This window comes from Acanthaster planci, linkage group LG02, assembly GCF_054643075.1.
Source record: "Acanthaster planci isolate LZ-2023a linkage group LG02, COTS_SCS, whole genome shotgun sequence".
Taxonomy (NCBI): Eukaryota; Metazoa; Echinodermata; class Asteroidea; order Valvatida; family Acanthasteridae; genus Acanthaster; species Acanthaster planci.
The window spans coordinates 16,819,573-16,835,376 of NC_141778.1; the positions used below are offsets into that span (position 1 = coordinate 16,819,573).

A 15,804-nucleotide genomic window follows, 5' to 3' on the forward strand; every position below is an offset into this window, starting at 1 on the left:
AACTGGGGATCTCGCACTATTCCTGGATTTTCCCATTTTTTCCCACCAAAAATGTTTCGACGATTTTTTGGGTCGATGTACTACCCAAGGGTTTTGAGCAAAAACCGGGCAAAAAGGGGCGTTTGGTCTAGCACTCTCACTTCTCTACCACTCCCTGAAAGTTTATTGAGTTGTGGAGTCATACCATGTAGTTAAAATAGAACTACACCTGTACTGGTATACGACCAGTCCGCGGGAAAATGACGACACGCGTGGTTTACACGTAAGCAACGGCAACTTGAAGTATACGGGCTCCGATTTTCCATCTTGCGCCGCTGGGCGGCGCTATACAATTTTTGGTTACACTAGTTCCTACATGTACAATGTACATGTACATGTACATGTACTTGATGTATTGTTGTTGTGGCGCGATATTCGTTCAAAACGAACTGCACTGCATGCACCACGGCCCGCAAATTTTTTTACATGTACATCCAGTGTGCACCAGATAGTGGAAACTGCAGCAGCAGATATCTCAACAAAGTTAACCATAATAAATTACACTGTGAGTGACCAGGGAGACCCTGCTGAGCTGAAAGTGTGAGTTTTCAATCTACTGCACCATAGTGCATGCTAGTGGCACCTACCACTGCCAGACGGGTGCAGACCACTAATTCAAGCGAGAGTTTCTGGCCAGCTCATTAGCATTAAAATTGCACACCCCCACAGTATCTTTTGAAAAAGGAGATTGTTTGGCCTCCAAAATGGTGAGATTGTGTAAATCCTTGCCAGGATCAACTTCCTGGGTCTTTGAGCTTTCATATGAGAGCAGAATGGCTGAAAACTACGGTTGAAAAATGGTCCTAAATGCCCGAGAAAGTTGAGGGTTGCCACTTGAAAAATGGTTGCAATCAGACTTCGGAAAGATCACTTTTTGGGAGGTGATTTTGTTTTGTGAGAATAATTAAAAATGTAATTTATTAACCCACAAGAAATTGAAAGGTAAGTGACCAGACACAAATTTCATTTGTGTTTCCGAAATCTCAGGGATGTTGGCGTGCATGTTATTGGGCCCTGAGCAGTGCTGATTTTACACTGTTTTCAATGGGGCTTGAATTAGTGGACTGTACCCACAAGACTTTGTCTAGGATTGGCATTCATTACCATTGGCATTAGCACCCTGTTCCTACAACAATAAAGGAACAAACTCTACTTTTTTGAAACAGTGTGTCAAAACAAGTTGTTGGTAAGGCCGTCTTTCATGTCAGAGAGAAAAGAGAATGGGGCTTTTGGAGTTTGAAGAAAATTTTGAGGACGTACATGTTTATGTACAGGTACGGTACATTTCGCGCCCGAAAGAGATGTGAACAGTGACATTGTAGTTTGGTTCCTTGACATGGATGGAGATTTGTTTGATGATATCAAAATGCCTAAGTCGAGTAACCAGATGAGAAACAAAATGGTGTGATCCGACTGTCCAGAGATGGACCCCCTTTCTGTACAAAGCCCAACATGTACATGTAAATAAGATTAACTGGATTGTGGAACACCCCCACCTGTACACCACTGCCCTGCTCTTTCAGGCTACTGACAGTGAGAAAATTAATCAGTGCATCACAGCTCGGACCCATGGCCATGTTTTACACATACATATCTGGTGGGTACTAGAAAAGTAGACATGGTAGAACTCAACAACTAGAAGGGAGTGATTTGTTTTATGGAATCTAGGCTTTATAGGCCATTTCCTGTGGACTTGAGGTCTTTTATACTTTGTCTACATGTATAATGTGTATGGCAGGGGGCCGTGGAGTTTACAGCGTTGTGTTCATGTATTTATTTTATTTTGTTGATATGCTGAACCAAATGAAGTGGAAGCCCTCTTTATATAGACCCAAACTGAAATGAAATTTTAGCTCCGGTAACCTCGCTTATTTGCACTTGATGATGGGTGCTCATCAAGCATCAGATAGTGTGAACAGTATGTGTATCCTGTTTATGTTGTGCCCATTTTCTTTTTGAATTCAGAATACATCATTTCGAAAGAATGTCTACGTCAAAATCTGGCCTGGGACAGGAGTGTAAGTGATATCCCTTTTGTGGATTACTGTATAGTTGAGCATGTGCTAAAAGTTGCAGGGCAGCTGCAATCACCTTTTTTCAATACACACCTGCAAAATGCACCTTTGTTTCTCAGTTAACCTTATTTTCGACTGTTGTTCCACTATTGGAAAGGTATCTTACTGCCTTTTGGTTTTATGCTGAGTACATGTATTTCCATATTCATGAGCAAAAGTGTGATGTCATCCCTTGAAGAAAGCCTAAATGTTATATTAGTTTGTCCTGCATTTTTGTAGATTTTTTCTAGACTGATGATTCATTGTTGGTAATGGTTGTGTCCTTCCTCCATGGTTATGTGCATAGCACTAAGTTAGCACCCATCGTCTTCTCAGAAATTTATGTTTTCAGTAAGTGTATTCTAGGTTCACAATTTGAACAGAGAACCCGAAACTGAGCTACATGTACATGTACCTGTATGTCTTCCCTAGATAGATGACATCATGACAACAGCTCCATCAGTTGTCCAGAAAGGATTGATAAATTTCATTGTTTGAATGAATAGTCCACTTTTTGATTTCTGTCGCTTTTCATTTGAATCTGCTTGAAACAAACCTCTATCGTGCAATTTTTCTCATTTATCAAAAGCAAAAGAACATTTTCCCTAACTTTTCATGAATTTTGCATTCGGAGATCCAAATTTGGAAAATACTAAATTAATAAAATAAATTTGACTATTCAATAATTGATCGAATATTTGGTTATTCGAATATTCGGCACAGCCCTACACCATTGGTGTCGGATGTTACATTTGTACCTCCACAATAACGTTCACTTGCCCCATTACTTTCAAAGAGGATCTCATGTTTTATATCATATTGAGTAATAGGGTTTATGTAGAATTAGGGCTTTGAAAGCTTTTTGCTTTTGTACTGATTGCCAGCCATAGATTCACCAGCCCCTGTCGGCAAAACTGTGACTTTGATGTAAAAAGAGCCATGCTTGTCCTCATGTATGAGCAAGTTTGACACTTTTACGGTGCACCATTCAAATTTTGCTGCACACTCCCTTTTTTCAAGGTGTCTGACATTCATTAGCAATGAAAAACCTGTCGCTATTAAACTTGTTATTTAGTGGCCATCCATTGATTATTTTACACCACCGTCAGATGCCTTGAAGTTAATGTTTTATCCATGTCATCTTTGTTTTATTATCTTTGCTAACATTAGATTACTGCATACTGTATTAATTAATTTATGTTTCAAATTGAATCAGGGCCCTTACCAGCTTACGGAAAGCACTTTTGTAACTGATAAGACTACCCAGTATAAATAAAACAGTTATTAATTTAACAGGTCAAATTTCCAAGGGGCGTAACTAGTATAAGGCAACCCAGGTCAGGGAATGTACCGGTAAGAGGCAGGGACAGGTGTGCACGACAGAAGTATGGAACAAAAAATCTACTCATATGTATCCCTGTGGAACTAAAGCTCTTATTTGAAAAATATTTGCCGCGCATGTACTCTGTGTGTTCTGTATACTCTGACTGTTTGTGAATGTTGTGTATACAGAGACATTATGTTGTGCCTTTTTCATGGTCTCCAGTTCCTTGTCGGTGAAGGCTTTCCCTTTCTGTTGAGACCCAACAAATTCCTTTGTCATAAATCTTTGACAAATACATGTAATTCAGGATTATGTTGCATCTAGAGAGTATTACTGAGTAGTGAGTCTATTTTTAATGTTTCACTGATAGACACTTCTCCAGCTCGACACTCAATGTCGCCTAGTACCCTGACACCCATGTCATCCGAGACCCTGCCCAGCATGAGTGGGGCTACGCTGACCAGTGCAGAGAGGCGGCACTACAACCGTGCCCTGAGGGAGCTCTGCAAACTACTGCGTTTGGACAGCCAGAGGTTAGAGGACACAATGCATCGTGGAATTGACAGGGAGGGGGATCAGAGTCGGAGGGAAATGACCCTGGCAGAGGATGTTGAGGAAGACGAAGGTATGGGCTTAGTAGTCAGCATTGTATGAGGAATATGAACTAATGAACAACTGTTTACTGCTGGAGAGTGGGACATACATATGTAGCAATATTTCACCATGAAATTCTTTGTGAAGCACTGCTTAAGGTTTTGTGCACAGTGCGGTCAAGGTAGTTGGATCATTCCATGAGGTTGGGGCCCAATTTGTGACGATGTCCTTGTTACATGAGTAACTTTTACCACCTTTCATGACCTGTAGAGTACAATGTAGGTCATTTACTCTGTAAAAATAACACACACCTCTGTATTCAGCCTTGCAAGAAGTATAAGTTTGAATCCACATGCAGGGAAATAGCTGTTCATTTTTACGGAACCCAAGTAACAAAGGACACCATCACAAATTGTGCCCCAACCTCATGGAATGGCCCAGTTAGCAGCTGTGATTCATCCTTGCAGCTTAGAGTAAAGGTTTGGTCCACCTCTTCCAAATTTATACGTAAACTTCCATGGTAGACGTTGTCTTGGTCATTGACTTGTCAGAGTCATCACCGCTCCCTGAATCTTTATCATTACCACATCTGCATCACCATCACCACCACTGCTGCTCAAGTTACAGTGTAGACCTACTCCGCAGTTTAATTCCTTGGTGTCATTAATCTCTGCATCAGCCACATTCCAGTCTTTCTCATTTCTCTGGGTCACCATCACCAGGATCCTCCCTGCGGGCATCCGATGAGGTCCCGAGTGACTCTCCTCACCAGTTGTATGAGAGCGAGGAATACTTTGTGCCTAGGTACTCCCGCCAGAATGCACCCAAAATGAAGAAGACGATGAACAGAGATGACCCATCCTTCTACCGAGAAGAGCCAGTTCATAAGATGGCAGCAGTGCAGGATGTGTATGAGGAGTTGGCTACAATCAACAGGAAACTGCAGGTAAGAACAGCATGAAAAACTGACACTTCAGGCCAGTTTAAGTGTTATTCGGAATAAACCATAGTTCGAACAACTTCACCCAAGTGATGGATGGTAGTAATCTAGTCAACCCTTTACAATGAGACCCAACAGCCATGGCCGGATTAACCACTTGCTGCTGGGGGACCCGTTTTCGAGCACATAGGCTTTATACACGAAGCCGGGGAGCCTTATACCGGGACAAAAGCCCGGCCTTGTAACAAAAGACCGCGCTCGGCACAAAAGACTGAGCTGCTGGGGATTACCGACACTTTTTCACTCTCAATAGTGGAGATAATCCAGCCTTGTTTTGAAACAGTGTACTGTGGTTTTGGGCATTTAGTGTGAGCGGATTACCACTGGGGACAAAAGTTCTCCACCACCACAGCAATGAACCACACAGCACCGCTTCGTGCTAATCTGGCCCCTATTGAAAAGAGGTCAGCAGCACACTGAACAAAAGAAAGTCATATAACACCACACAATCGTCGTGCCAACGCGTAACAGCAAAGATGCACATCATGTGTCCACGCATGCCTTGAGTAAAGGCTAAATCGCAGGCTACCTTCAGACCGGTCACACAATACCTTGTGGTGCCACATGCGGTGTAGTTCCCTTGCTCTTTTCATGGCAGTCAATGGAAATGGTAAATATGTACACTGACTGCTCCTTGGGTCCGCGGTCCGTGCGATGAGTTGTTGCAACACGGATCGCGAAGATGTATTTTCAGGGATACTTTATGAAGGTTTAACCACGGTATAACTGTTCATTTGTCTCACCAAACGAAAAAACACTGTTTTTATTCATGCTCAAATAAACAAATGACATTTGTGTTTGCCAAAACTTAGTACAGAGTTTTTTCCTTACTTCAATTTAACATCGGTACTCATATCAGCAAGGAAGGTCAAATTTTGCCCAGAACTCAAAATAAGACCAAAAAAGTATAAATGGACAAAATGTCACAACACAATCAATTTTGTTCTGCCATGACCAGCTTTTGATCTGCCATATCATATAAAAGGTAGAGTTGTAACGTGCAGTGTAAAATTTGTGTACTCTCCACAGCATGCACTTTAACAAAGACAGTATGATTATTAACCCTAACACTCCTCAGTCCTCCAACAGGTGAAGGATTGAGGAGGGTTAGGGTTAAAGGATACTTACATACATGTAAGTTTGTACTCTGGTAAGTGTATACGTCTAGCCATCATGCATCCATTTATCCTAATCATCAAGAAGCAATATTTGAGTCATGACTAAGGGCTGCGTTCGAGCAAACTATTCGTGTTTGGCAGAAGTAAGACCTGCGGGTCAAAGAGGGCATACTCCCATCGCACATACAGAAATATAATGCACGCGCACCACACTCGGTTTGAACTGGAGGAACTGCATGAACACAGCCAACCACTACTGGTTCATATTGCCTGGTACCCAGGTTATGTGTCATGCGTGGGTTACCATGGAAAATTGAACATTGGTTGACTGCATGATCTACGTTATACGATGCACAAGGAATTATGGAGCGGTTTCATGTCTGTGCAAGCAAGGTATACTCACATATGTTCATACACGCATGGCGCTGGGTGACATGGGCCAGTGATGAGCCATCAGCCCCGATGAATGCCTTGGGCGTAATTAACGTAATTCTAACACTAAACTAATAATAAATTGGATGCCATAAGCCCACACATTGTGTTGTGGGATTATGAGTTGTTGATTATTGATATGTTGGTCAGACAATTTGCCCAAGCATCTCTGATTATGTTCGGACAAACATATTAAGTGCTTGGAAAATGTCTGACGTCCGATCGTAATTTCACGCTCTGTTGCCGATCTGATGTTTTGATGATGTTGCCGAACATCGGCCCAATCCGATGTTCAATCACATCATTGGTTGATCCCTAATTCTAGCCCCACTGAGTGTAGTTGGCTTTTCACAATGACCACAGCTATTTCTCACAGGGAACAATTACATGTAGTTCTGGATGGATGGAGGCAAATAGAAATTACATGTAACCACCTGCTAGATACCAAACTCCTGTGGGCCACATGTCTCATTTGTGGAAAGCAACTGACAACTCAAGCTATTGGGAATACATGCAGACTTAGTCTAAGAAGATTTGATTTGATGCTCAGTGATTCACAAGTCCTTAGTTTTAAACATGGGGGTATCTGTACTTCAAATTTTAGTACAAAAGTCACTTATTAGTAAAAGAAATCGAGCGATTTCTACTTGAAACAGAATTGTTTTGTTTCATGCAGCGAGAAAGTGCCATTCTTCATGAGCGGGAGTTGGCCCTCATGGAACGAGAGAGGGCACTTGTTGACCGCGAGCAGGCGAGCCTCATTGAGCAGGATTCCACATTGCGCAACGCGCAAAAAGAGGTAGAACGCCGATGGGCTGTGTTGAAGGAGGTTGGTTTATTTGTGAAAGTTCATGCATACAAAGATGGCCACGTTCTGAGGATGAATATGACTGGAATCTGTTTTGACGAAGAGTAATATATGAGGTTAAACTGGCCCAGAATTCGGTAGTTTAGTTCCTGTAACTTGAGGTTCATTTCTGTAGTCATAACCTGGAATGGCCCAGTTCAGTATTTCCAAAGGAGACAATGTCATTCAAGAACAAAGTAGACAAGCTCCAACATGCTTGGTATGTACGAGTCAGTGTATGGCCAGACTGATAGGGCTTAAACCTTTACATGTGTGTATTGCAGTTCTGGAATGAACAATGATGTGTTTCATTGTTAGCATACACTGTTGGAATACTGAACTGGTAAATTTCTTTGGCATTTTAATCGCACAAGAATACATGGGAAAATTTCCCAAACAATTGAGTAAAAAATACTGCCTAAACCAATACTTGGAGGTGACTGCCAAACCACACACCAGAAATACATGTCCCTATGAAAATGTTGTTGTCTCTTCATTGGCAGCGACACCAAAGTGAACTTTCTAAGATGACAGACCAGCTACAGGATAAGACAAAGGAGACAAGGCGACTGAAGGCTTCCTTTGACACCCTGAAGCAGGCCAACGACACCTTACGGCGACAGGTACGTCAGCCTTTCCCTTCCAGTTCTGGTGAGCAGTGTCTCACCTGGCAACCATTCCTGAGGACAGGCAGCTTTGCTTGTACAAAATTTTAAAAAGGTGCAAAAACTATTCATTAACTGTGGTAGTTGGTGGGTGTGCACCTGCATATAGATATATCTTGTTCTTTGCATGCAGACAAAACAATTGAATAACATTGTTACACCTGCTTAAGTTCAGTCCATCAGCACTATACGTGTAGTTTAATTTTCTGTGTACTGCTCATAAATTTGAGAAATATGTGGAAAAAACCCCACTTGCGCTCACAATGTGTTTTTAAATCAGTTTTGGTCCATTGTCCCTTTACACAGCTGAACGAAGTCCAGGAGCAGAATAAGAAGCTGGAATCTCAAGCTGTTAGCGTGCAGAGTCGCTTGGCCAACCTGCAGCGCAAGCAGGAACTTGGTGAGAGACAGAGGGCACTCAACAGTGTGTCTGCTAAAGCAAGGGCTGAGAGTCGTCCAGTGTCTGTTTCCAAAGACACAATGGAGGCAATCAAGACCGCAGGGGTGTCCAAACAGAGCAAGGTATGAAAAGTAATGGAGTTCAACAGAAATAAAATAGATCTGTAATAACAACAGTGAACCGTCTAATCCTTACATTACCTGTGAGGAATTTTCAAGGGCTGTGCTGAATATCCAAATAATCGAATATTCAATCAATTATCGAATATTTGAATATAATTTTCCGAATTTGAAAATTCAAATGCAAAATTCATGAAAAGGTAGGGAAAATATTTTTTTGGTTTTAAATGAGAAAAATTGCACTCAGAAGGCTTGTTTCAAGAAGATTCAAATGAAAGGCGACAGAAATCTGTACAATTCATAAAGTAAATCATACATTAAACAATTTAAAACAAATAGAAATTTTCAACAGGACAAAAACTATTCCTATTGCTCATCTCTTAAATCTTGCTAAATCATGGCTGGAGATATTCCTAGAGAAGCCGTTATATTAATTATAATGTACAAATGTGTGTGTTATTGCAACTGATTTTGTATATGGTTTGTTCATCCCCAATCCGCCAGTCAGTACGGCCAAATTTTCGGATATTCGATTGAATCGAGGGTCGAATATTCGAATGGTGAATTATTTGAATTGACTCAGCCCTAGAATTTTCGTCAGAATGTGCACAAATTTAGGAGGCAGGTAAACCCATGTGTAGTCATTGGCCAAAAACAATGGACCTTTCCCATGAAATATGCAAATAAAGCAGGCACATGCGCATCAGTACCACTGGTTGGCAAAGTTGCTTTAATCTTTGACGTAACAATACAAATTTCCATGTGCGTCACTATCGCCGTTTATGTGCTAGTATAGTTTGACATGAGTGCCAAACTTAAAGAAAAGGAACTGTTACTTTCCAACCTCAGGACACTGAAAACTTCACTTAGTTTCAAGAAAAGCGTGCTCAAGTATCAGGCAAAGGCTGTAATATGGTTTTGATTGACTGGCAACGCACCAGGTTATGGTTACTAGCAGCTCGCCTAAGCTACCGACAGTGTTGACGGCTGCACTTGCCAACCAGTGGAAGTAGTGCGCATGCGCCCGTCCAATTTGCATATTTCATGGGAAAGGTCCATTAATTTGGAAGCCGTCAGATATTAACCTTGGCTGAGGCTGCATCCAAATCTCTTGTCTAGAGCTAGGTCTAGGTCTTCGCTCCATTTGAATTGCGTGGAGACGTGCAGACAATAGACCTAGCCATAGCTCTGTAAGCCCATTTCGGACCAGACTCAAGGCAGTAGTTGCCCTCAAGCATCCTACAGTGTACAAATAAAACATTGTGTGAGCTTTCAAATTTCAGAATTGTGGTAACCCAAATTCTGGATTTGTAGAGGTTAAATCATTCCAGTTTTGTTACTTTTTCACTTCCTATTGGAAAAAAATTTGCTATTTTAACCTCTTAAAAGCCACACAATTTTTGTAGTCGTTATCACAAACCCTCTGCGGGCATTTCATGGGTTCTTGTCATTTCCAGTTTCCATCCTGCAATTCAAAGATAGTATTTTTTTGTGTCACCCACTGTTTCCCCAATTTGTTTGCAGACAACAGCCATTTATGACGTCCTTGGTTTCATGCTTGCATGGCTGAGTGAAGTTCATCTCCAGAATGTCCAGACGGATGACATCAAACAGCCTCTGCCATTGTTGCCTGCATCCGCCGTCACTAAAGAACGTTGCGCCAAAGTAACTAACTACAGTTAAGAATGTGGGCCACTTTTGCTACGTATGTAGTATATAATCGAAGCACTGTTAGAGAAGAGCATATGTATTGAAATTTTTGTCTTCTAAAAGCAAGCATTCCATCTTAAGTTGATTATAGTAATGACTGCTTCATTGGATGTGCCCTGGCTAGTCAACCCTTTAAACCTAAAAGAGTCAGGCTTTTTTTTACCGCTCAGCCGTCGGGGGCGGGGTTCTCTCTCCCCCTCCCCCAAACTTGGCTGTCAAGTGCCCAGTCCTTTTCAACACTCATAAGTGTTCCTGTGAAGTTTCAGTCAGGTTTTTCACTTTCAAATCATAAGACAAATGGTTTTGTTGTTAGTAAAAGGCAGTTCACACACGTCAGCCTGCGTGCAATTCAAGGAAACGTGTACATTTGTTGGCTGACATGTATGGTGTGGAAAAATCTGTATTTTACAAGAAAGGTCTGTCCGATTTTCACAAAATTGGTGTTGAAATGTCTCCAAGACAATGCAGGGAACTTTTGGGATGGCTTGGTGCCATGACAATATCAGAGAAAATGTTGAAGGGCAAATTTCACCCCGAGCCCTTTTTGAGTTAAAAGCTTGATAGCTGAGTAGTATTAATGATGTCCCCACATTTAAGCTGGAGATCATGGGTTTTCCACTAGGTATATTGGAAAACATTGAGCTTAACCATTTCCTGCTGGGTGCTTTTAAAAATGCAGTGCCTACATACGGGCGACTTTTAAAAATCTTCGGTTTTCAAAAATCTTCAAAATTCTTACCTTTTTTTCCTGAACGCCTAAACCCCATGGAGTGACTTTCTGGTGGCTACTCTCATCGGGCCGACAGTATTTATTGATTAGCATGCAGCGGTATTGTATCACTCATCTCTGGAGTGCGGGAGCACTTTTGTCCCCGGTGGTAATCTGCTCGCACTGAATGCCACAAACAGTGGTATAGTCTTTCAAAACGACGATGGATTTCCTCCACTATTGACAACTGAAAAAATGTTGGCAATTCCCAGCAGCTCTGTCTTTTGTTATAATTACGGTCTTTTATTACAAGGCCCAAGCTCTTTCATGCGATTTCAGGCACCCCGGCTATGCGTACAAACCCAAGGTACCCGAAAACAGGCTCCCCAGCAGGATATGGTCAAAGTGTGTATCAATGTGGCTGAGGGCCCAAAAAGGTAAAAACTGTAAAGAAAACAGAAAGTCACACAATGTATATTTCAGTCCCTTGTTGGATTGGATCTTTCCTAGATACTGCCCTCACTTGTTGAGGTTCTACACAGTTTGCCGGCAGCAAGTTCCAAGATGCATCTGCCATGCCTGCAGTTCATTTATTGGTCATTGGTGCATCTGGACCAGGGTCAAGTGTCACAGGTTAGATACAAGAAGAGTACAAGAAAAGTAACTTGGGAAATGTTCGAGCAGGGCAAGGTTTCATAGAGCTGGTAAACAGAAAAGTTCGCCCAGCCAGATTCTTTTTCTTGGAAAGTCTAGCTGGTAACTTGTTTTTGCTAAGTGAATGGTTCTGCACTCGGCAAATTAGGATTTGTCCAAAAGTCCCACAAGTAGCAGTGACTTGGAATAAATATCAAATGAAAAGGAAGACAAATATCAGAATCCTTTAGGGGTGTATTTTGGTTGACTTAGTTTTGACAAGTTTTGAGGAAACAAAAAATAGATGCTCCACAGAAAGTACTGGCCAGGAAGTTTGGTGAGCTGAAATCTGCTGGAAACCTGCCACAAGTAATATGCAGTTCCTGGCACTTTGGCCAGTTGTCTTTCTCTACTTTAGAAAATGTTAATGTGCCAAGTATACATGTATCTTGTCTACCGGCATGGCTACGATCTTCCCCTTTTCTCCTGAAGTTTAAGAAGGATCTGAAAACTCATCTCTTCAATGAGGCATTTAATAAATTTCATTGTATTAGCGCCTTGAGCACCTTGTCGGATCTTTGCGCTCTATAAATGGTCATTATTACTGTTATTATCTTTTATGCTTAACAGCTTCACAAAGCTGGGTTGTCATGGTACTACGAAGTTGGTACCAATGAAAAAAATCCTTAATTTTTTTTATACTCATTCATGAATACATCAAGCAGCTACCCATTCCCATCGATCAAGATCCCAGCATGTGGGTGGTTTTAACGGATGATAAAGATACTAATTAATGTAACACTCTCCTGGTCTTGTATGCAAATTTGACTCCCCTTTTATGTACTCTAAGGAAGTGTCTCATATTTCAGAGGTCAGAACGTTCTATTTGAACGCCATGTTCTCATACCGTAATGGGCGACCTTCCACTTGGACCACAGCATTCCCACCAGAATGATGCCTCAGCACTGCCTACTGTACGCACAAAATGGACCATTCTTGCTGACTCTGAAAGTTCCTACAGATACATGAATGTTCCTGCTTTTGCGTGGAAGTTCCCTGTGATTCCTCATATCATTTAGTCAGAATTTCAGTCTTCTTTTGTATGGCTGGAGTGGTTAATTGATTGTGGGGTTGAACTGGTGAACAAACTGTTGGAAAATGCTAAATATCAACTTGTTTTATTTTTTATACCCCATAAGATATAGGTGAATGGGTTTTTTCAGCCCGGGCCATTATCAACCCCAGGCCCCTCGCCCATTTTAAAAGTACTATTTCAAACTATCCTGGTATGCTTTTATTCACATTCAACTGGACATTGTTTTTCGTCATAGCTACAATGCAGTGGTAATACTGATGACAACAACCTTTCTGATTTTTTTTTTTTTTTCCTCTCAGCCACGCAACCCCCTTTCCTCTACCTATCGTCGGCTTGGAGAGGAGTTGTATAAACCCACGGTGGTTCGATTTGCTGGAGCAGTGGATAACATCAAGACACCAGAGGGCCTGCACGAAAAACCCAAAGCAGCTGTGTTCTTCAGGAGTCCCAACCTTCACATCAGGATGCTGTCATGTCTCATCATTTTGAAGACTCTGTCTCAAGGTGAGATGTGGCCCACTGTTGTTGGCTCACAGATCAAGGTGGCCAACAGTGCGGTCATTTGTTTTCCTGTGCTCCAACAAAGAGCTATTTTAATCAAAGCAATAGATCCATCTCCAACTCTGACTTCAGGCCATGTCAGACTGGCATATTTTATGGCTATAGCTTTAGGCTTTCCCATCAGCCTGCCTTGGCCAATAGCAATAGCCCTAAACAACAATACCCGGTTTGGGCATGGCTGGTCATCAGAGACGGTAGGTCAAAGAGATGCAAGGGAAAACTTGTGCCAGTTGGCAGTGCTCGGCTGAGCAGGACCAGCCTTAAGACATCACTTGCATCACAGATCATCAGTAGCCACACTTCTCTCTGAGCCGGTAGTACAATTCTGTGTCAACATTTGACCACAGTCTGACTACAGGGCATCAGCTGTCTAGATCCAACACAAATCAACCTTCTGTTAACCAGTGGCCCTCCAATTAACATGCCCAAAGTAGAATTGTATACTGCTTTCTTGAGCTTGCACACTTTTAAAGCCTGTGCTCCTATGAAAATTGATGTTGATTTCCCCCAGTGTGAGGTCAGTTATCAATTTTGTAATAGGCAAAAGGTCAAGTCTCGCCTTTTGGAAACATCTCGTCATATAATGTGGATATGCCAGCTACATCTGCATGCTGCTAATCTGTTGATTCATATTGGCAGTGGACTACCTGGCGCAGGTGTTTGACGTCCTGCGGATGGATCTTAAGGAGGATTCAGCCAAGGAGCTGTATTTGCGTTACCGAGCCACGCAGGCAGTCGTGCCTTACCTGAAGACAACCCACAAGGCCCTGATAAGCAGCGCAGTAGACGTCTTCCTCCAGATGTCCATGGAATCAGGTATGCTAAGTGTTGTGGCTTGCAAACAGGTACCTGACTGTTGGTGGTGGGAACTGGTTCCAAATCACAGGACTGGGGATTCATACATGTAAGTCCATTTACTTAATTTTTCAGGTATTAAGAAAACCATTTTAGAAGGATTTTGTTGAGAAATTTTGGAAGTAAAACCAAACTACAAAATTGTGCCACAATTGTTGTTTTTAATTGTCCCTTGTTTGTCCATTTTTAGCACTGACACAAGAGTTTTTGGAAAGTTGTAGTACAGATGTGTGGTTCAGAGCCTGTGCTACGGTACTCCGCACACCCAACCTAGATCCCAAGCTCTGGGAGAAGCTTAGCATCATATTGCAGAAGCTCTCAAAAATCAAGTAAGTGCAAATATCTGGGACTTCATGCAATTATAGGTTCTAAACTTTCAGTTGAATAAGTCTGGGATTAACTGTTGCTTGATAATGTAAAGATAGACAGCACAATATTCATACAAGATTATTGGCTTTTTAATCCTCCGTCCTTGTCACATTGTTGGAAGACGCTCCCTGAATTGACAGTTTAGGACTGCTTAGTAAACTAACATTTCAACATCTATGTTTGTAAAGATAATTGCAATGGGCTGAACTGATATCCATCAAAATATAACAAAAGCAGAAATTTAATTTAGATGGATTTTGGTGCAGTAAGATATTAAGATAATTTTTTCCAGGTAGTTTTCAGTTCACGGGGGTTGGTGTTTTGCTGTTTTTGTCTTTGCTTGTTTGCTGGTGACGGGACAATTTTACTCTGAATTGCTCATAAATCCCTTAGTGCAACAATATTTTTTGAAACAAGAACAATCTGGGTCCATCACTCCTAACTATCTTCATGGTGAACGTGTGGTTAGGAAACTGTTCTTGTGAGCAATTATTTGTTATGTTTTGTATGGTCAGTCCCCATTTTTGCTAAAGTGTATATTGCTTGTTTTGTTTGGAATGTTCAGTTGAAATGCAAGCTTAACCACTTGCTGCCGGGGTTTCCAGTACCAGACAGGTATGCTATATACGCGTGGCCGGGGTCTCCGAAATCGGACAAAGGGAACTGGGCCTTGTAACAAAAGACCGTACTCATAACAAAAGACCAGGCTGCTGGGCATTACAAACATTTTTCCACTCTCAATAGTGGAGAAAATCTGACCTTGTTTTGAAACAGTATACCACGGTTTGGGGGATTTAGCGCAAGCGGATTACCACCAGGGACAAAAGAGCTCTACCACAGCAGCGATGAGCCACACAGTAACGCTGCACGCTAATCTGGCCCCTATTGAAATGAGGTCAGCAGCGGACTGTGCCAGGTTTGTGAATAAAAGAAAGTTACATAACACCGCACAATCTGGGCTCTTTTTATAAGGCTGCAGGCCTGGCTGAAATACTCAGGCGTCAGTTGATTTTGTGTGTCAGATTGAAGTAGCCACCAAACAGCCATTCGTGTGGGTGTAAATGTCCATTAAGTGAAATGATGAATTCGTGAAGAATTTGGAAAACTGAAAATCTTGAAAATGTCCCGTTTGCATGTACTGCATTTTTCAAACCAACCGGCAGCATGTAGTTAAGACAGAGTCCACTTTATGAACTGTGATTCCTGTGTATGACTCTGCCTGGCCAATTCCATGACACATAGATTAAGCTTGTACGCCGTGAGGGTAATTCTCACTGTC

At 41.8% G+C, this 15,804-nt stretch overlaps 1 protein-coding gene across 1 annotated transcript in view; it reads left to right on the top strand.

Moving 5' to 3' along the window:
• Positions 1-376: 376 nt before the first annotated feature.
• The window catches only part of ccdc138 (coiled-coil domain containing 138), a 30,433-nt gene continuing 15,005 nt past the window's right edge, over positions 377-15,804 (top strand). Inside the window, exons 1-12 of the mRNA XM_087132679.1 lie at positions 377-579; positions 2,005-2,057; positions 3,788-4,042; positions 4,734-4,957; positions 7,238-7,390; positions 7,912-8,031; positions 8,380-8,595; positions 10,117-10,257; positions 11,522-11,644; positions 13,040-13,244; positions 13,941-14,117; positions 14,347-14,485. Coding sequence (XP_086988805.1) covers positions 2,024-2,057; positions 3,788-4,042; positions 4,734-4,957; positions 7,238-7,390; positions 7,912-8,031; positions 8,380-8,595; positions 10,117-10,257; positions 11,522-11,644; positions 13,040-13,244; positions 13,941-14,117; positions 14,347-14,485 — 1,787 coding nt within the window. The 5' untranslated portion in view covers positions 377-579; positions 2,005-2,023. The remainder of the gene's footprint in view (positions 580-2,004; positions 2,058-3,787; positions 4,043-4,733; positions 4,958-7,237; positions 7,391-7,911; positions 8,032-8,379; positions 8,596-10,116; positions 10,258-11,521; positions 11,645-13,039; positions 13,245-13,940; positions 14,118-14,346; positions 14,486-15,804) is intronic.